General features: G+C 42.0%; 1 protein-coding gene and 1 pseudogene across 2 annotated transcripts; both read left to right on the plus strand.

Annotated features, from left to right (window-relative positions):
* Positions 1 to 597: 597 nt before the first annotated feature.
* LOC124666849 (probable bifunctional riboflavin biosynthesis protein RIBA 1, chloroplastic) lies at positions 598 to 4478 on the plus strand. 2 transcript variants are annotated; one of them, XM_047204275.1, is made up of 8 exons: positions 598 to 726; positions 1366 to 1565; positions 1659 to 1744; positions 1893 to 2114; positions 2411 to 2736; positions 2941 to 3070; positions 3529 to 3825; positions 3955 to 4478. In XM_047204275.1, exons 1-8 carry the CDS (start codon positions 683 to 685, stop codon positions 4219 to 4221), a joined length of 1572 nt encoding a protein of 523 aa, XP_047060231.1. In that variant the 5' UTR covers positions 598 to 682; the 3' UTR covers positions 4222 to 4478. The 2 variants fall into 2 exon arrangements, with proteins under 2 accessions (XP_047060231.1, XP_047060165.1); XM_047204209.1 differs by having other exon boundaries at positions 1366 to 1744.
* A 4194-nt stretch (positions 4479 to 8672) lies between these two features.
* On the plus strand, positions 8673 to 20205 carry LOC124667172 (annotated as a pseudogene).
* The last annotated feature ends 1997 nt before the right edge of the window (positions 20206 to 22202 follow it).

The following is a 22202-nucleotide window of genomic DNA, read 5'->3' on the forward strand; positions in this document are numbered from 1 at the left end:
ATATGGGTGGAGCTTGAGAAGAAGGAGCTTCAACACTTAACAATGTTCATGGTGATATCAGGGTAGAAGTAGCACATCCCATGTTGTTTTGGGTTGTGTTACTATTCTTATAAGCGGGAGGAGCGATTGCTTTTACATGCCTATGGCTTTGCCTCTGTTAATGCTCAATTTTAAGCGGATCTAGCTGTGCATTTGTGGGCGAGGAGAGGAGCCGCAACACATGATTTAAAATTTAAATTATTGTATGCATAATTCTACTATTTATATTTGTGTTAAATTATTATATGTATAAATTTATGTGTTTGAAAACTGTTTGAACTATTGTTTGAAAATATCGTATAGATGATGTAAATAGAAAAAATAATTGGAGCCTGCCGATATGAGGGATGTCGGTGTAGGACGACCGTCCCTATAGGTTAGGAGGACGTGTCGGTGTTGCGGATACACCGGTGCTTATTTGGAAGCCGCGGGTGAAAATGCTCTGCCACATCGAAAAGGCGACCCCGGACCCGTAGCCGGGCCAGCTTAGTTGGGCTGCTGCCGGGCATCCTATCTATCGCCTTCCGGGACGGGACGTCTCTCTCCAGTCCCCAATCTCCACGCCCCCCACCCCGCGTGGGTTCTTCGCGACCCGCCGCGGCTCGTCTCCTCGCCTTTTCCATCTCACCGTCTCTCCGGGAAAATGGCTTCCCCAATCGCGCCGCCCTCCTCCTCTTCGTGCTTCCGGTGAGCCTACCCTCAACCGAGCCGGCGTCGTTTCCTTTTTTCTCTTAGCGTGTATTTTGCCCAGTCGGTCAGTGGTTTTACAGGTGAAATCGCTCGGGAAATATTCTTCCAGAAGAAGAAGAGGTCGCTGGGTTGCCCGCGCAGTCACCTCTGAACATCAAACCTTAGGATTGTAGTGATCTGTTTTGGTTAAGCTTCGGACCGGAGAAAATTCGATGTCCAATTTAGGCTTTACGGTCTATCTGTTTCGAGGAATATAGTTTTTTTTTTCTTTCGAAAAGGGTCAGGATGGATTGGTCATTGGTCTGATGGTCTTCCTAGGTTCTAGGTTCAGGAGATGGTTTTTTTTTCTTGAGAATGCTGTGAATTCTTCTTCCAGAACTTCTTTACTAGATGTGTGCATAAAGTTTTCGGTGCCGGAAATTGCAGCTCGCCCATTTCGTTGTTAATTTGTATAGCATGTTCTTTATGTACAGAGCCTATGAAAATTTGCTAATATCTTCCATCAGAATTTTGTTCATATCGTGCTACAACCTGCAAGTGCTACATGACACAATGTGACATGTATCTACAATGATTCACATCACATCATTTTATTTCATAATTCTAACATCTTATCTCTTAAATTGGTTTATGTAGTGGGAAACTCTATCCACGGCTGAATGGCATCAACAGTCAGTCCATGGCTTCTGTGTTGCGCTACAATGTTTCAGTATTGCCAACCGTGGCATCAAACAGTTTAAGAACAAGTTCGGTTCACTTGGAAAATAATCGTCGTCTCAAAAGCTGTCATGTATGTCATGCGGGGGATGGCCCTTCAGAACGTGTTTTGGTAAATGGTCAGGCCAATCCACCTAAAATGGTTCAAGCTGATGCCGCTGCACTTGGGACCATATCTGCTGACATGGCTCCTATTATTGATGGGTTTTCAGCTGATGATGATGAACTTGACCTAGATCTGCCTACAGAGGGTTTCTCATCTATACCTGAAGCTATTGAAGATATTCGTCAAGGGAAAGTATGTCCTTGCTCCCAGCTAATGTTTACTACTCCTTCCGTCCCAAATTAATTTATTTAGACAAATTTGCGTAAATTAATTTGGGACAGGGGGAATAGACTATTTTGCAGTCATTTGCTTTGTCATCCTAACCGAGTTCATGCTGCAGTATGTGATAGTTGTGGATGATGAGGACAGGGAGAACGAAGGAGACCTCATAATGGCAGCATCAAAGGTAACACCAGAGGCTATGGCTTTCATAGTCAGACATGGCACTGGGATTGTATGTGTCAGCATGAAAGAAGATGACCTGGAAAGACTGGAACTTCCTCTCATGGTAGTTGCAAAGGAGAATGAAGAGAAGCTGCGGACAGCGTTTACTGTTTCAGTGGTAAGATGCCTGAATTTCTACTGCTTTTGCAGCATAAAACATTGACACATGTGGCAGTCTGTCTTAACAGGACAGACATGCACGTAAGTTTTATCTGTATGAAGAATACGTTAAAGCTGTCACATTTTGAATAAATCACTGATGGACGTTGCAATTCTTTTGAATAAACTGCACAATGTTCGAAGTATTGTGAGCGAAATATGGATATGGAAACCTTTCTAGTTGGAATCCTGGTCTGTGCATATATTGTGTTTTCTTGTTTCTATCTGACCCTGCCCCCAAAAAATTATATTTAGGATGCTAAAGAGGGGACAACAACAGGGGTTTCAGCCAAAGATCGGGCAAACACAGTTCTAGCGCTTGCATCTTCTGTTTCTAAGCCTGGGGACTTCAACCGCCCAGGACATATTTTTCCTCTTAAATATAAAGAAGGTGGTGTCCTCAAAAGGGCTGGGCATACTGAAGCATCTGTAGACCTTGCCATGTTGGCTGGGTTACGTCCTGCTGCAGTTCTTTGTGAAATTGTTGATGACGATGATGGTTCCATGGCCTTGTTACCAAAACTGCGAGACTTTGCAGAGAGGGAGAACCTGAAGATAGTCTCAATTGCAGACTTGATTAGGTTTGTTATTTGTTAATATACTCAAGTTTCAGCTCTTTCGTGCAAGTACAAAGTTTAATTATGATATTGGTAATAGTTTCATGCTAGATGGTAACTCAGAGCAATTCAGAACATAAAAGCTACAGTTTGGTGAATGCTTACTTAGACGCATCGTATGTTTTGCTCAAATATCAGGTGCTCATAAGAAATTGTTTGTGTATACAGATATAGAAGAAAGAGAGACAGACTGGTAGAACGTGTTTGTGTTACACCTTTACAATTACAGTGGGGATCATTTAAATCTTATTGTTACCGATCTCTTATCGATGGGATGGAGCACATTGCAATGGTCAAGGTAAACATCTTGGAGCAAACATTACACTATGTGATCTCACGACAGCTGTTAGACCCTTTAGGTGTCACTTGCAAGTTACAATTGACTCAATAATGTCAGTATATTTTTCTCTGGTATTTCTTTTATAAAATTCTTGAACAAAGTCCAATGCAGCAGAATTTTTTTTCTCGAGTTACGTCCATCAGACCGGCAAAAAATCTCAATCAATTCTGCAGTCATGTGCTGAAAGATCATGGTGAAGCAGCAAACAAATTTCTTGTACAATGGAACTGGGTGCTTGTTAAATGACGAACGCTGCTAAGTCTTTCTTTTCCTGGAGGCTTATTTTTTGAGAAACCTCGAAAGAGCAGCAACTCTGCAATTCACTGTAGAAGTAGAATTGCCCAGTTAATTAGGGAAAACCGAGCAAGAACTATGTATATGCAGGGCATTAATAAGTTGTTTTAATTTATATGCAGGGTGATGTTGGGGATGGCCAGGATATCTTAGTGAGAGTCCATTCAGAGTGCTTAACCGGAGATATATTTGGATCGGCGAGGTGTGATTGTGGGGATCAACTGGCCCTGGCGATGACCATGATTGAGAAGACTGGTCGGGGTGTGGTAGTTTACCTGCGTGGTCATGAAGGTAGGGGCATTGGGCTGGGTCACAAGCTCCGGGCATACAATTTACAAGACGATGGGCGGGATACTGTCGAGGCTAATGAGGACCTAGGATTGCCTGCTGACTCACGGGAGTACGGTATAGGTGCACAGGTAAAAGACCGTTTTGTTGGAATTCTCTTGTATACCTCCTAGCTATCTAAACAAACATGGCAGCTCAAATCTCCTTCCTCTTGGTGTTTCAGCTTCTAACCTGGATGATAACTGTTTCATCTCTTGCAGTTACTGCGAGATCTTGGTGTTCGAACCATGAGGCTTATGACTAACAACCCTGCGAAGTACACTGGACTCAAGGGCTATGGTTTAAGTGTCCTGGGAAGAGTGCCACTGTTGACACCGATAACTAATGAGAATCGGCGTTACATGGAAACAAAGAGATTAAAGATGGGCCACATCTATGAAAACCTTCCAAATGGTAATAATATAAGTGGCACAAACGAGGATCAGGAGGGCAGTAGCAGCGAGCAAGATCAGACCCCAGAAACTTAAATATCTTCATGTTTCCACCGGCAATAAAAATAAAATGGTCGATTTAATTTTGAGCATGTTTGAAGTTCGATTTTGATTATAGTCGTTATTGTCTGTAGATGTGTGTTGTAAGGACGTCGCATGTCCAGCAGAATTATAATTTTGGTGTAACTAGCATGGCAGCCAATATGCTCTCGTTGGTTGTGTGATTTGGGCATAATGTGCAGATTTTCTTAACGGTAAACAGTATGGGTCTTGGACTCTTACGACGGTTTGAACTTTTGTGTGCTGAGCATACCTACGGTTAGAACTTCATGGACCCTGACCTCTATGTCCACGTGACGTTGCCCTCTCAATCTCCTCACCTTTAGTCCCATCCATATCTTCTAGATCATGGTCCTCGTCACGATCTGGTCATCGTGATAATTGTCCTCTTATGGATCATCATCTCTAGTGTACCTCCACTTGACCTCGACGGCAAATTTAATCAAACATAAGTTTCTCTTAGGTTAATCATAGTAGGGAGTCGTATAGAGTAGTGTTAGTGCATACCATTCCTAGTGAGTAGTAGCAATAATCCTAAAATAGTCTACATTTTAGCTTTAAAATTTGTTCTGAAATAATCTACGGGTGTGTTTGGTAGACCGGGCCTCCTCAGATTTTCCCACCTCATCCTACTTTTTTCCAACTTTTATTGTTTGGTAGGTCGGCTCGGCTCAACTGGGCAGTGCCCACCTCATGCGAAAATAGCCTATCAGCCCTGCCCGATAGAGAAGTGGAAATCGAGCTTCACACCTGGGCAGGGCTGACCTCGCCCGGAAAACCCCCGCGCGGCCTCGCACCTGGGAGCAAACCAACAGGGGTCAAACCGCCCAGCCCTCATTTCCCTCTCCAAGCGCTCTCTATTTCCAACTCCACGCCTGCGCCCTGGCCAGCGCCGTCGCTTCCTCGACGCCGGCCAACGCCGCCACTTCCTCGAGGACAAGCGCTGCCACGGCCACGGCGAGGGTCGGCTCCACCACGGCCACGGCGAGGGCCGGCTCCACCACGGCCGCAGATGAGCGCCTCCACGGCCACGGCGTAGGCAGCCAGCGCCACCGCTCTTCCTCGAGGGACAGCTTCGCCACGGCCGAGCGCCGCCGCGCCCGACTGCCGCCCGCCGCCGCGACCGACTGCCGCCAGCCAGCGCCGCCGCGCTTCCTCGAGGGACAGCTCCGCCACGGCCGAGCACCACCGCGACCGAGCGCCGCCACTGACGAGCGCCGCCACGGCAGAGCGCCGCCACAGCAGATCGCAGTCAAGGCCGCCACTGACGAGCTCCGGCGTGGGCGAGGGAGCTCCGGCCAGGGTTCCTCTTGTAGGGACCCGATTGCTTTTTTTTCCTGTTTGCAGGACCTGATTGCTTATTATTGTGTATACAGGGACTTGATCTCGTTTCATTTTTATATGCAATGGTCTTTGTGCAAATTTTATACATCCTCGGCTATTCTCAGCACATGCAACCTACCAAACAATAGATGCACTCAGCATATCTCCATTGGCCCGACCTACCAAACAGACAAAAAAATCTATGTTCAACCAAGTCAGGGTCAGCTTGTGTGAAGGCAGATAGCTGTTCTTCATTGGACCGGGCTACCAAACACACCCTACATTCTAGCTTTTAATCAACAAAAACACCGAAAATAAGGTGGGTTTGCTCTTTTTATTGGATGTTATTATTTTTAATGTAGTTTGGATTGGTTGTTCACATATCTAAATAAATAGGACAAGGTGTTTATGCACCGGTGCATATGCGCCCTTTATTTGAAACACATTTTAAATATATTTAATAAATATTAAACAAATACAAAAAGGTCTGGTGTATATCTTACATGTTACATGCTCAAAAAGTTGTTTCAACAGAAACTGACGTGTTGTGTACCTTGTGCAAAACAAAATTTTGATACTAAAATAGTTATTTTTGTCTCTTTACGCAAGGTACAAAAATTGTTAATTTTATGTAAAACTTTACGTGCACACGTAGAACATGTCTCTCGACATGCCATTTTTTCCTAATTTTTAAACTTTTTGAAATATGTTTTGTACATATCGGGTGCATATGCATCCATAATCAGTTTTGAGTTTCCATAATAAATACAACTAATTTGTCTCATTTTTCTAGAATGTAGAATAAATCACATACTGGTTTATGGGAGTATTACGCATTTCGAAAAAAAACTTTGACTGCTAATTTGCTCAACAAAGTATACAATATATATCACAAAAAATATACTATTGAAAACTTCTTTTGAATATGAATCCAATAATACAATTTTTATGTCATATATTTCATATTTTGTTGATTAAACTTGTAGTCAAACTTTGTAATACCGCTATAAACCGGTATGAAGGTATTAGTATTCTAGATGCATGCATTAATTAGCTTGTAGAATCGTTTTATCTTGAAAAACAAGATGTTATCGTAACGTAGCTAGTTAACATAACCATAACATATCATGCTATAAAAATGCCTAGTTGGCAATATATGTACTTACGTGTTATCACCTTACTTATTTTCACTACGAGTAGTCTTAATAACTTGTTAAGAAAGTACATTGGAACTCCTACTTAGTAAGATATACAATTTTATGTCATATATTTCATATTTTGTTGACTAAACTTGTAGTCAAACTTTGTAATACAGCTATAAACCGGTATGAAGGTATTAGTACTTCCTCCATCCCAGTTTACTAGTCTTCCCCGTATCCCTAGGACGTCAATTTGATCTATATAATTTAAATTATATAATGCAAAAATTATATCATTAGAAAATAGAACATCTAAACTTTTTAATGATATAATTTTTATAACATATAACTAATGCTAACTTGATCAAATTTGCGACCTAGAGGTACGTGCACGCCTAATAAACTGTGAGAGAGGGAGTATTCTAGATGCGTGCATTAATTAGCCTGTAGAATCGTTTTATCTTGAAAAACAAGATGTTATCGTAGTTAGAATAACCATAACATATCATGCTATAAAAATGCCTAGTTGGCAGTACATGTACTTACGTGTTATCACCTTACTTATTTTCACTACGAGTAGTCTTAATAACTTGTTAAGAAAGTACATTGGAACTCCTACTTAGTACAGAAGATTCTATGTCGAGTAAATAAACTATCATGATTAAACTATTGATCATTAATAATTCATTACCTTATCATCAGGGCATGAATACATATGTACCATTCTTCAACTTCCTTAATTCTATGCTCCTCCACCTGAGAGGAGAGACGGTATAGGCAATTTGGATAACTACCTGGTCAATGGATAAGATTGAATTCTTCAAGAGAAGAGAAACGTGGGAGCAAAAACAAACCATAGAAGATAAATTAAGGAGGAGATTGACCGCCATTTTTTTTCGTGAATCAGACCGCCAATTTTTCAACTCCTCCCACTTGACCACGAGCTGACGGAAAATGCACAGGTGACCATTGACGGAGCCTTTTGTGCTGGATGACTAGGCATTTCTTTGTCCTCAGCCGTAGTTGTACATAAACCTCAAGTTTTTGGCCTTCGTTTCAAAACAAACAAAAGCAGTTTGCATCTAGCTAATTATTTGCCAAGGCACATACCTCCTCCCCACACCATATTTTCTTTTGCTCTAGGTTATGCATGATATCCTGGTGATTCTTTTTTCTATTTTACAACCGTCAAGTTTTCTTCAAGAGAAGAGAAACGTGTGAGGAAAAACAAACCATAGAAGATATATTAAGGGAAGGAGATTGACTGCGAACTTTTCAACGCCTTCCGCTTGACCACGAGCTGGCGGAAAATTCACAAGTACCACCATATTCGATAAGATTTTTTAAATATGTTGTTGAAGATTTGAAATTATGCGAATAAAAAAAGATATTAAACAATTCCTTTTTAGGATCATCACCTACTACTTGATCATAGTTGACATGATACTCTCAATTCACATTGTGTGAAGCAAGGACAGGTGAGGTTGTTTCACTTACATGTGGAACCTCTAGAGGCAGATCTTTCGTGACCTAGCGCAACCGACGCTACATCGGAGGATGCAACTAGATTTCTCGGTAGTTTTCTTGGTAGTTTTATCCTTTCATCCTTTCCCAAAGATAGATGATACATTGACTGACTCACACAATGTTCAATTTTTTTTTGACCCACATAAGGGAATTTGAATTTAATATAAATATTCATTTTTAAAAGAAATAAAAGGAAAACAGAAGCACGGTAATCATTGAAGGAAAAAAAGAAGAAGACGCGGCAGGTAGTGTACATCAGAAATGTCTAGTCGGAGAAAGAAAAAGAAGGGAAAAGAACCGAAAAGGGCAAAGACAAAATGGTCTCTGGTCCCCGTGAAGGCAGCGGTGGCCTCTCCCGGCGCCTATCGTTTCCGGGGCCCTCCTCTTCCTCGCCTCGCCTCGCCTGGTTGCTCCAGTTGAGTTCTTTCCCACCGCTGCTTCCCTCCAGATATAAACCCTATCCCTCTCCTCCTCCTCACTCCTCAGTCGGGCCGCGCCGATCTCGTCGCCGGCCACGGAGCTGATGGCGACCGCCGTGGCGTCGCAGCCGCGCCACCTGCCCCTCGGCGCCGGCGCCGACCCGAGGGCGGCCATGTGCTCAGCCAGGTCGGCCTCCTCTCCCTCACCTTCCCGATGCTTGCTTGCTGGTTGCTCCCATTAGTCCATAATAATTGCTACTGTTAGCTCCATGGCGGGATGGACTGCGCTGCGCAGGAATGCGCTGATTAGGATTGGGTTACGGGGAGGCGGATTGTGTCGCCGAGTTGGGCGGTAATTCCGGGTTGCGTGTAGACGGGGAACTTTGCCTCTTCGGTCTGCTAGCTCGCCGGCAAAGGGGGTGACTGGAGCATTGCGGTCTCACGGCCCGAGCCTCGAAATTGACTTGGGAATAGTTGCTTGACTCCGGCTTTGATGGGCACAATTAGCTGTCCAAGGCCATAGAAATACCCCGCTGTTCACTTTACAGTTCTCCTTACTGTTTCGGATCACTAACTGACTGACCAAATGGAACATGTTTGCAGCACATCAAAGATCTATTCCCTGGAGAAAGCGTACGGGTTCAGGTTCATGTGCAGAAGCGTTGTTGATCCAAGGAGCCAAAGGCTCCACTCGCGCATCTCCAAGCGGAAGTGCTACCTGAGGAGCTCACCCTCGGAAGTTGAGAAGATCGTTTACAGCGCCAGGTGGTTAGAGTTTAGGAGGCAGAGGACACCCTTTCAGAGAGGTAGAAGGTCGGTCCACGGCATTCCGTTGGCTTCGCGAGATGATGGCAGCGGCGTGTCCGTTAATGGGGTGCCGCAAGTTGATCCAGCGAGTCAGATGGGGGAAATAAGGTTGCAAGTTGGATAAGGCGTTGCAGAATGAAGACATGAGCACTGGGCTTGTCCAATCGATACATGATGCTGCCAGATCCATTGAATTGGCTTTCCTTGATCACACCAAATCATTGTCAAACTCCTGGTTCCCGAAGACATGGCTTGGTGTAGATAACAGTGCGTGGATCAAACCGCTTTCGTACCAGGTAGAAACCTAACATTCTTCAGATGTAAATTTGCCTCTTTGCTTTGCGTGGAGAAAGTGAGAAATCTCTGTAGTCTTACTAGGTTTCTGTTGAGTTTTCCTTCTATCCATTTCACTCAGAAAATAGCCATAAGTATTTTGTGTAAGCCATGGTTATTACATGCATCATTATTTCTTTTGCTTCTCCGATCCACTCAGGTAGTTCTGTTGTAGCCAGTTCTGCTTCTTCAGTTATTAAATGCAATTCTGATGTAATATATAGATTCCTTGGTGTATTTACTTTGTTTGTTACATAGTCTATTGAATGGGTTATCATTTGTAAGTGAAGTCAGTAGTGTGTTTTGAAATAGTAGTAGCTCTCTGGTGGAAGTGATTTTGCTCTGGAATATGTATGTCAGATGCTGCCACTATTAATCAACTTAGGTCCAAGCACCTCAACTGACCTGCTTTAAGTTGATATTTCTTTAATTCGACATATCTCTGCATAAGCCACATCGTAGCTGCAGATTCCATAATTCTGGTGAAATCCAAATTTTCTGTTCCCTGAAGTCTTACACAAAGTTGTTTGCAGGCTGCTGTGGGCTCATTACTACAAGCAGTTATTGATGTTTCATCGAGGGGGACTGGCAGAGATGGAGATATTAATGTATTTGTTCAGAGGAGGTTTGCTCTTTAGCTATTAACTTGAATTTCATATCTAATTGCTCAATAGTTGGCAGAAAGTTGCTCAGAAGTTAAACTTATTCCTTATATGTGTGTGTTTCTAAAAGACTAAAACTGAGTTTGGTGTTTCGGTAGATTATGATTATCCCGTTTGCCCAACCAGCTTTTACCTATTTTATCGCTTGGCTGACCAGCTTTTTCCTGTTTCCGCGGCTACTTTTGTCTTAAACAGATAATACATAAGTTCAGCACATCACAATTTAGCAACGGCTAAGTGAGCCTAAGACTTAAATCTCGTGAAGTAAATTTTGTTATTCTACCTTAGACAGTACTTGTCTATGTATGGCCAAGTGGCCAACTCATTCCAAGATTCAAGTTTGACCACTATTTGATCAATAATGTGCGGGTTATTTGACATGCTAGTCATACCAGTGGATCAGTGGCAGCACCCCTTTAGTGCAAGGGCAACTCATTCCAAGATTCAAGTTTGACCACTATTTGATCAATAATGTGCGGGTTATCTGACATGCTAGTCATACCAGTGGATCAGTGGCAGCACCGCTTTAGTGCAAGGGTTTTCAAACGAATGTTCATATTAGTACGCAAATGAACGAGTATATATAAGGTGTATTGCATACATATGCGAGCGTAAGATTTATATATCATGACACAAAATCAGTTTTTCTAGCTTAGATAGTACTTGCCCATGGTTTTCGATATTCAGATTTGACCAACAGTAGATCAATAGTATCTTTGCTATGTGACAAACTCATGATACTGGAATTCATATTGAAAAACTTTTCAGAATAATTCCACCTTACCATGGTGCAACTTGCAATTTATTGGTTTGATTATTGGTCAAACTTAAATCTTGAAATGTGGGAGTACTTTACATAAAAGGAAGAAGTAACTTCCTATGTAACCAAAGTTTGTGATGGAAAGCCCAAAAGGCAAAAAGGAACATAACCTCCTAAACTATCAAGAGAATAGAACCATATTGAGTTCCTAATTGTACAGCTTTTGTATGATGCCCTTCCAAGGCTTATTTCATAAGTTGGACTCCGTGTAAAAAAATACTTGATTATTAGAGTTTAGAGAAATACGTTCCTTCCCGTCTGATTGGGTTCAGAAGTTTGGATGGCAACTGAAGATGTGCTGTTCAGTTAATTATGCAAACTAATTGATTTATCATGATTCTATGAAAAAACAAAATTACTGCGGAGGCTTCCTGTGTTAGGCTAGGCTGTATTTGTGTTTTGTTAGTCCAGAATTAACCTGACAATGGATTCAATAGTAAACTCAAGTAACCAACATATTGATGGCAGTAGACTGGTAGGTGGAATGATATTAATATGAAGTGATGTTGGTTTCACATGATCCAGAGTTTTATTCTACAAGAGTGCATGGTTCCTTAGGTTCTGAGCCTGTTGGTGTGCACGGTTATCGAAAGGAATTGTCAGATGTCTTGCATGCTCTGACACCAGCATGCAATGTCCTGCCAAAGCTGAGAGCCTGAGTAGTCTATCATTTTTTTTTCTGAATAATTGTGATCTTGTTCAGCGGTTGCATAGATGGAAATGAATCTATAGCTTCTCCCATCTTGTTCGTCCTTTTTATGTAGTGTGGCCAGGGACATTGGATTAATCTGCTGTATCACACAAAGCAACACAATGCAGTTTATGTGATGATCTCTAATTTGATTGCAGTTTATCCCGCCTTCTCAGCTCTCTAGATGGTGTTATCCAAAATGAGTTGGCCAAAAGGGAACCTTCATTATATCAGTGGTATTCATCTAATCAAAATCCTTTGGTGGTGAGGACATTTGTGAACATTTTTGAAAATGACCCACGGTTTAACTCTGCGACAACAGTGTATGTTTTATTATTTTCTTTTCATATAATATGTTTATTATACAGTAAGTAATATGCAGCTGACATATATGTTGGTCTTGTATATTGTCAGATGTTGTGAAGTCAAGCCAATGGAAACTAGGGAAAGTGACCTTTCTCTACTTATGCTGGGTTTGTTCTGTCTTGCTGCTATCACAAAGCTTGGATCAGCAAAAGTTTCTTGTCAGCAGTTTTTCTCCATGGTCCCTGATATTATTGGTCGATTCATGGATATGCTTCTTGAATTTGTTCCTATAAGTAAAGCATATACCTTGACGAAAGATATTAGTCTTGAGAGAGAATTCTTGTGCAACTTTGGTCCTCGTGCTGCTGCTCCTAAGTTTGCTAATGATCATGGACTTGAGATATCATTTTGGATTGATCTGGTACAGAAACAATTACTAAGGGCTCTTGACCGTGAAAAGATATGGTCAAGACTGACAACAAGTGAAAGTATTGAGGTTGGGACCCAACACTATTTCATCTATTGTATTAAAATCCTTTCTCTTTCAGTCTAACCTAATTTATTTAATCCTCACTGCAGGTTTTGGAAAAGGATCTAGCTATATTTGGTTTTTTCATCGCCTTAGGCATAAGTACACAGGCATACCTTTCCAAACGTCTTACAGATTCAAATGATTCAGTCAATGGTATTGTAAGGTGCAGCTATTCTCTCTGTGAAATTGTGTTTCAGTACATAAGCTCGAATAGCTGCTTTACTGTCTAAATGTTATTAAGTGTTCAGCTTAATGAGCTTATGGCCATCCAGGTATCTTATTGGTGGGAGCGTCCTATATTATCCACAGTTGTCCTCGATTAGCTCTTTTCAGTTGTATGTGGAGGTAATGCATGCAACACACTGAGCTGTAATGCTACAGCTTTCCAAATATTTTATGCAACTTTCTTGCCTTCAGGTTGTCTGTGAAGAGCTCGAGTGGCTTCCATTTTACTACGAGGATGTGCCAACTCCAATAGTTGAAACAGAAGGCAGAGAAGAAATGCTTAAAGGAGAAGTAATATCAAGGGCGCTGAATATGTGCTCTTATTGGATGACTAGTTTCATAAAGTACAGCTCGTGGCTTGAGAACCCTTCAAATGTGAAGGCAGCAAGATTCCTGTCTAAGGGGTATGTCAACATTCAGTTTTTGGTGATGATTCTCTCACCTTATTTTACACATATGGATTTGTAACTAACATTTCTAATATATCTCAATAACTTTTGCTAGACATGCCATGTTGAGCGACTGCATGATTGAGCTTGATGTAACAAAGTAAGCAGGAATTTCCAGTGTTTATCTGATGGTCATATCTGTTGCTTGGTGTATGCTTTATTTACATATTGCTTAAATAGCGTATACGTTATATGATTATTTATTACGTTGCAGAAACAATATGCCAAAAGACCGAAGTTTGCCAAAAAACGGAGTATTGGTTGCTGGGACAGAGCTAGCTTCCATTGACAAGGTATCTGTTATAGAATGCACTTCAGAGTTGCTAATACTACCTCCGTTTCAAGGAATAAGGCGCACATGTATTCCAAGATGAACTTTGACCAGAAAAATTGAGCAACAAAGTCTTGATTATATTATATGTAATTAGTATCATTAGATTCGTATTGAAAAATACTTTTTAATGATACTAATTTTATATAAACAATCTTTATCTATTTGAAGTTATTCTTGGTCAAACAAAAAACACGTAAAACGAGGGCACCTTATTCCTTGAAACGGAGGTAGTATATTTCTATTATTTTGCAATACCCAACTGAAGAATGTTATTCATTATTGATGAAGCTCTTGTGGCTTTTATATGTTCAATGATGTCACTGGAAATAATGGTTCCGATGATATTAATGCCCTTAGGATTTCAAAGTTATAAGACAAATTACTACAATAAACTGTTGCACAGATGATTAGATGCCCTGCTCTGTACATGAGATATCATTATGCATACGAAATTAGGCATCATTAGATTTTTTTTCGAAACTGGGAGTTACCCTGGCCTCTGCATCAATGAGATGCATACAGCCATTTATTCAACAAAGATTGGCAAAAAGCCTTACAATGATTATACAAACTGAAGCTGCCAAACAAGGTGACAAAGCACCACCAACTAACACGCCGATAGAAGATCAAACAAGGCCTTATGCCCCGGCCACTGCTATCGCCGGCTCCCCGGCAAACTCCACAGATAGCACCTCATGTGTGCATGCTCCGGCAGTCGCCTCCATCATCTTCCGCCAACCCGTCTCCAGGATGAAGATCGAAGCGACGATCCTCGCCAAGCCTGCCATCGACGCCTGATAGCTCCACCGTTCCGCGCGTGTCCACCAACACACATCCTACGCCGAGACCCCGCTGCGCCATGCCGTCGAGACTCGTCGTCGTTGATGCCGTTGATGCGACGCCACTCCACCGTCTGACCCTTCCAGCGTCTGCTCCAAAAACGATGCCCACATGAGGGAGAACAACGACGAGCGCCATCATCATCCGATCTGGAAGACCCAGATCCGAGGGTTCCCCCGGAGCAGCCCGAGCAAAGAGACGAGCATCATTAGATGTGTTTTGAGATCTACTGGATAAAGAGAGGATGGATCCAGTTTACACATATATAGCTTCTCTTTGTGAGCTTTCTTCCCATGGACAGTACAAGCATACGTTTGTGGTATATGGTACATTTCTTATAGACTGTTAGGTTGAAGCCATTCTGCGTTTCCTCTAAAAAAAACTTGTCAAAAAGCATAAGGAGTTGGTTTTTCTGAGCTCTTTTGTACTTAGTTTACCAATGAGATCATTTTTAGTTTATAATGGTATTTCCATGGAGAGTAAGTTGCACTGTACACTGGGGGATTGTCACTTTGTCTCACACTCACACTGCACCACTTTTTGTAACAATAAAGACAATGTACTCAATTTTTACACTTTGCAGTTTGCACCACCTCCCTGTTACTTCTTGTTGCTATAAAGAATCTGCACATGGATCCACTTGTCAGTCTAATAGCCAATGGTGCCACGTGTAAGGCTTGTGTTCTAGCTTCCCCCATCCGCTTTTCACTGTAGTAGCCAGGGGCAAGGTCTTCTTTTCAACTGAAAAATGTAGGCAAGGTCTCAACAGGAGGGAGGAACGGTTCCACGGAATCTCATCTTGGGCAAAGCAGAGCCGGTGGTGATCACACCTGTTTTGGGAGAGAGAAGAGGTGATGAATGGAGTAGAAGCATATGACCCACGCGGTCTATGCCACCCATTAGCTTGACATGTGGGGCCCATATGTAGATTCTGTTAAGGTGATGTGAAGTAATGGGGAGTGGTGCAAAGTGCAATGTTGTTACCTCTACCCTGGTGTTTTGTGTTTATTGTTGCAAGAGGTGATGGTATTTCGCCACAAGTAGCAGTCTGCTTGGTGCAAAGTTCAATTTATGCTCCCCTGAATAGTGATATCTCTTGTTTTTAAAGTTTGATGACCTTAGTTTCAATTGTTGCAGTCGCTTGAAAGTGTTGATGAAGCTTTGGTTAAGTTAGAAAATTTGCTTCAAGAATTGCATCTTTCAAGTTCCAACTCTGGTAAGGAGGATCTAAAGGCCGCATGTTCTGATCTTGAAATGATCAGAAGACTGAAGAAAGAAGCAGAGTTTCTTGAGGCTTACTTTCGAGCAAAAGCAGAATATCTGGAGGTGAGCTCAAGTATTATTTTTATCGTTATGCTCCGTAATAGCCATGTATTTTCCTATTTGGAAGAAGTCAGGCTTGCATGCAAGTAGTGAGACCAGAGTTATTTCTCAAGATATTGCACTGCATCAGGATTCAGGAGTGCATTCCACCAGATACAATAGCTATGAAGGACTTAGCTATTCCTTGCACTTCTTGAATAGAACACTAAAGCTTTTTTTATTTTTAATAGAGGTTGTTTAGGCTCTTGATCTCCTTATTGGGTCTTGGGATGATTTATTTTGATTGCTTGTTTGGGTTTGAAAAAGTTTCAGTCCTTTCTTCCACAAGCTGCAATGTTACATACTCCCTCCGTTCTAAAATACTCTACATTCTAGATCTAAAAATTGTTCTGAATTAGTCTACATTTTTTTGCTTTGTAATCAACAGGAACACAGAAACGAAGCAGTCTTCCGCTCTCTATTGGATGCCATTAATTTTAATGTAGCTTGGATTGGTTGTTCACATAACAAACTACTACTATTAAATGACATGCTATATGGTTTTAAAATTGGCAGAATGTAGACTATAAGAGAACGGAGGGAGTAGTTTACAACTAAACTATAAGACTAGTCATAGTGGGGAGTAACATAGAGTAGTAACATGCACATGTTACTACTCTATGTTACCACCTTCATAGTGGTTAGTAACATCAAAGTAGTATCATATATGTATGAATTAATTAGCTTGTAGACTCATTGTATCTTGGGAAGTGTGATGTTACAGTAACTAGCTATGTTACTCAATCCTCTTCTCTCCTCATTAACTCACTGCCACATAAGCAAATTTGCTGGGTTGGACACTTAGTTACTAGTGAAGTTACTTGCACTATGAGTAGTCTAAGAGAACGGAGGTAGTACTAAGACCATAACTTCAAGTATAGACGAGATGGTTTCAAATTTATTTGCACATCTATTATTATCTTTTAGTGTGCTTGACTCAGCAGTTCTACAGAAACATGCAGTAGATAATATAGCTAAACTGTAATTGTTACTGGATGTCTGTTTAACATTGAAGATTTCCTTTACCAGTTCAGGATTAAGCATGTTAGTTTATTGAACGATGGGCACATTTGTTTGCTTATAGTCAGAATGTTGCATACTTGGTTCTTGTCCATCAGAATATGAGACAAAAACATGAACCCCAAGTGTATACTTGATTGTATCACGGGGTGGCACAACATTTTTTAACAGCCATGATACATGAGAGGAAGTTTTTGATGGCTGACTAAGCTTTCTTGAATGGGCTGGGATGGTCCGGCCACATGGAAATTGTTTCACTTTTCCAAGCCACATAGAATCACCACTCGTTGTCCAAATGACTTCTTGTAAGCAGCTCTAAAAAAAGAGTTGTTGTAAGCAGTGAATAATATTACTGGAAAATAATCTCTGATCTTCAACAGTTTTATCTCAAAAGATTTTTGTTCCACCATATTGCCCATTCTTATAAAATTTTCCTATTTTTCTTTTCTTGTCGAAGGCTTCTGCTGCCAAGGTGGATCAAAAAGACATGCAGTCAAATGACATCCGACGCTTCGAACAGTTGAGACATGAGTTGATCGAGTTAGAAAGAAGAGTGCAGAAGAGTGCAAATGATTCTAAAAAAGAGGAGGTATGCTTGTCTAATACTACCTCCATTCCAAAATAAGTGTCGCAACTTTGTCTAGATGGATGTATCTAGACGCGTTTTAGCGCCTAGATACATCCATATCTAGACAAAGTTGCGACACTTATTTTGGAACGGAGGGAGTATATGTTACTAGATAGCAAATGAGGATGCAGTTGGTATTTGAGCCGACACATGAACCTCAGACTCAGAGGCACTCGTGGAAGATATGACCATAAATTATTTATGTTCTATGTCTTACTCGGTTACATACTGTGTGACCATTTAGACCATAATGGCTGGATTTTCTGTTGTAGAAGTTTGTTCAGTTTTGATGGGTTGATATCCCTGTTTTTCAGTTCCAGGAAAAGGGTGTTCCAGATGAAACAATAGATGCTTTTGTGTCATCGCCTCTACTGTCAGAGCCTTCTGGTCCAGTTATCAAGAAAGAAAGTTTTATTACCAAAACAGTAGAGAAGGTTAAAGACAGTACAACGGTATGACCTTTCAAATTTAATTAGTCCCTTTGCATAAGGAAATCTTGTAAGATAAGTACTTGCACAAATATTTAGAACAAAGTGTATCTGGACATTCCTTTACCAGCTTTTATGTTCTATTTCTTACACAAACGGTGCTTGATGGCATCACAGGTTGTTAATATATTCCATACTAATAAATTTGACGATAGTATTAGTTGAGTGATATATATGGTTGCAAATTATTTTGGTAGGAACCTAATTGTCTAAGTAGTTGTTGCCTCTTTTCACTGCTTGCATTAAACTATTACTAGAGGTCAAAATACAGGGTTACAATTTATTTCATCTACTTTGTCCTGCACAGATTGTGTTGCAAGGGACACAACTCTTAGCAATTGACACAGGAGCTGCTATGGGTTTACTGAAAAGATCTATTATTGGGGATGAACTGACTCAGAAGGAGAAGCAGGCTCTTCAGAGAACCCTGACGGATTTGGCATCTGTTGTTCCAATAGGAATACTCATGCTTCTACCTGTGAGTCTTTCTTGAGCTCGGATTTGTACCTCCTGATAAGTCTCTGGAGGTCTACATTATTTGTTTCTTTCAGTTTGGTGCAGCAGTAATCCTGTTATCTCTTCACATCATCCACTGTTACCACACCAACTAGACAACCCAATATTTTTTAATACCCAAATTACTATGCTCAAGGATTTAGTTTTGTGCCGTTAAGATTGCAAATCATATTCTCTTAGCTTGTGAACTTAGTATTTAGTGTAGTTGTCTCTATTGTCGGAGCATTCTAAACAGGAAATGCAGTTGTCTCCATCGTCAGAGCATTCTAAACAGGTGCCTTTGTTCCCAGGTTACTGCTGTTGGGCATGCTGCTATGTTGGCTTTCATCCAGAGATATGTGCCTTCCATGGTTTGTAACCTTGTACAACCCTCGCTACTCCCCTTGTTGCAATATGTAATGTAATTGCGTATTTGGTATTGTAGATCCCCTCCACATATGGCCCCGAGAGGTTATATCTTCTCAGGCAGCTTGAGAAAGTGAAGGAAATGGAATTGTCTGAAGGCAGCAGCGAAGATATGTCTGGCACAATTAGTTCAAGAGGTGACCAAGTGAAATAAGCTAACCATGTACAGGTGGACATAAGTATACTTCTGATCGTCTTTTCTGTAAAGAGTAAGTACAATTTGGCCTGTACACGCTCCCTGCATTACTTTGTTTTCAAAAACTGCTGGCGTTCTGGCTGCACCTTTGAACTGAAACTGCTCCACTTAGCTGACAACTCTTATCTGTCTACAAATGTTTGTCATTTGCCTGTGGGATATTTTCTCTAACTTTGACCAGTAACATGCATTAAATGAAGTCCTAGGTTGTGCATGTAGTTTCATCACGAAGAGTGCATGTAAAAAATGGTAGCATTGCATTTGGTCTGAAAAATTCATTCAAAATATCATAATCTGTATTTTTTTACTTTGACTTATAGATGCATATCAAGTAACACACTAGAAACCATGCAATTTAAAAAATTGGCAATTCAACTATAGGGATTACAGCAAATGAATTTTACAGAGATATACTCTCAAATAGGTCCTCTTTCTTCGGACACTTCAAACTTGGAAAAGGTTCAGTTATTCACTTCAAGAAGCTGTTCCTTTGTAGCGCTTTGGCCTGGTGTTTTGAACAAGATACAGGAGGGATTCGTTTCATTCTACTCATAAAAGATTCTCTCAGTGGCATGCTGATGGAAGTAGAGCTTCAAAGGTTACAGTGGTTATAACCAAACAATGCATGGATATACGCTGAAGGACAATCTATCCTGAAGTTGTGCTTTTGTAGATCTTTGTTAATATTTCATAGTTACAACTTACAAGGGTGATATGTGCCCACTCAGCATAGAAGATCAATGTCCAAGCTCCTTTTGGATAATGTCTGTGTAGGGTAGAGATTTTGATAGAGGATTGAAAACCAAGCTAGATACTGGTTTATCACATGTTCTCGTCATTCATGTAACCCCATGTATATCTCTATTTCTCCCTTCTCCATTTGTGGAGAATTGTTCTCATGTAACCTAATGTCAGATTCAGGGCTTTGATTGACCTTCCACTGCTTTCTTGTGGACGCCGCATAAATGAGCGGGGCAATGTCCTTGGGCTTCCTCCCATTAAGCCAAGGAGCATCCCAAAAAAGGGGCAATCTTCCCATTGCCAACGGTGATGGTGATGGACACTGTTGGGATTCGTAGCATAGAAAACAAAAAATTTCCTACCGCGAGAACGCAATCCAATCCAAGATGCAATCTAGAATCCAATCCAAGATGCAATCTAGAAGACGGGAGCAACGAGGGGATGAACGAGACTAACCCTTGAAGATTTCCGAAGCCTACAAGAGGAGGCTCTCGTTGCTGCGGTAGACGATCACTTGCCGCTTTCAAAAGCGCGTAGAAGATCTTGATGGTGCCACAATCGGGCAGCACCTCCGTACTCAGTCACACGTTCGGTGTTGATGAAGATGACGTCCTTCTCCCCGTTCCAGCGGGCAGCGGAAGTAGTAGCTCCTCCTTGAATCCCGGCAGCACGACGGCGTGGTGGTGGTGTTGATGGAGATCTCCGGTGGAGCTTCGCTAAGCGTTTGCGGGAGAAGTGGAGGAGGTGGGGCGGCTAGGGTTTGGGTGAGGGGTGGCCGACCACTTAGGGGGTGCGGCCAAGCTATGGCTTGAGGGTGGCCGGCCCTCTCCCCTTGTCCCTCATTATATAGGTGGAACCCCCAAGTGTTGGACTACAAGTCTTCGAATAAGACCCAAACCCAAAACCTTCCATGTGTAGGGAAACCTACCCAAGGTGGGGACTCCCACCTTTCCATGAGGGGGGGGGGTGGGGGTGGCCGGCCACCTTAGGTGGAGTCCACCTGGGACTCCACCCCCTAGGGCTGGCCGGCCATGCTAGGTGGAGTCCCTCCGGGACTCCGCCTTCCATAGTGATTTCTTCCGGATTTTTCTAGAACCTTCTAGAACCTTCCATAAATGCACCGGATCATTTTCAAACTTGGAATATGACTTCCTATATATGAATCTTATTCTCCGGACCATTCCGGAACTCCTCGTGATGTCCTGGATCACATCCGAGACTTCGAACAAAACTTCGAACTCCATTCCATATTCAATATCTACTAATACGACATCAAACCTTAAGTGTGTCACCCTACGGTTCGTGAACTATGTAGACATGGTTGAGATCTCTCTCCGACCAATAACCAATAGCGGGATCTGGAGATCCATAATGGCTCCCACATATTCAACGATGACTTAGTGATCGAATGAACCATTCACATAAGATACCGATTCCATTTGTCACGCGATATTTTACTTGTCCGAGGTTTGATCATCGGTATCTCTATACCTTGTTCAACCTCGTCTCCTGACAAGTACTCTTTACTCGTACCGTGGTATGTGGTCTCTTATGAACCATTCATATGCTTGCAAGCTATTTAGACGACATTCCACCGAGATGGCCCAGAGTATATGTCGAGGGTGCTCCTCGGCAATGCCCTCCGATAGGGGCTTAGGGTTGATGGAATCCTGCAAGCTGACACGAGACATCGGTACACAGACAAGCGGGGAGAGCGATTTACCCAGGTTCGGGGCCCTCGATGAGGTAAAACCCTTACGTCCCGCCTCGTCTCGTTCTTTGATTATGATGAAAACAAGGTTACAATGGGGTGCCGAATAGTTCGACCGTGATCTCGTCGAGATGCTAGTTGCTAGGGTAACCTAGTTCTAAGCTTCTGTTGGCTATTGCTGCTAAGATTGATTGTGTCCCTCGGCAGGCCCTCTCCGACCTTTATATAGGAGGCCGAGTCTCAAGGGTCCTAACCGAGGACGACTAGGTTTACAGTAGATTAGATCCAATCTTTCCTTGTTTGTCCGTTTCCTGATCTTGTCCGCCAAGGAATCTTCTGACTCGTCGGCCTAGTGCCCCATCCCGCCTTCTGGTAGCTTCATGGGCCTCCAACTTGTCAATATCAGATAGGACAATACTGGTTACCCGAAGGGTAATGCCCACGTCAGTAGCCCCCGAGTGTCTAGCCGAAAAAATTCGGGTA

The sequence above is a fragment of the Lolium rigidum genome, chromosome 1 (genome assembly GCF_022539505.1).
Source record: "Lolium rigidum isolate FL_2022 chromosome 1, APGP_CSIRO_Lrig_0.1, whole genome shotgun sequence".
NCBI lineage: Eukaryota > Viridiplantae > Streptophyta > Magnoliopsida > Poales > Poaceae > Lolium > Lolium rigidum.

Excerpts from the sequence above, each read along its gene's own strand:
- LOC124666849 (XM_047204209.1), top strand. The coding sequence starts at position 683 with ATGGCTTCCCCAATCGCGCCGCCCTCCTCCTCTTCGTGCTTCCG. Across the intron at positions 1,745-1,892 it reads AAGATATTCGTCAAGGGAAA|TATGTGATAGTTGTGGATGA; the intron begins GTATGTCCTTGC and ends TTCATGCTGCAG. Across the intron at positions 3,826-3,954 it reads AGTACGGTATAGGTGCACAG|TTACTGCGAGATCTTGGTGT; the intron begins GTAAAAGACCGT and ends CATCTCTTGCAG.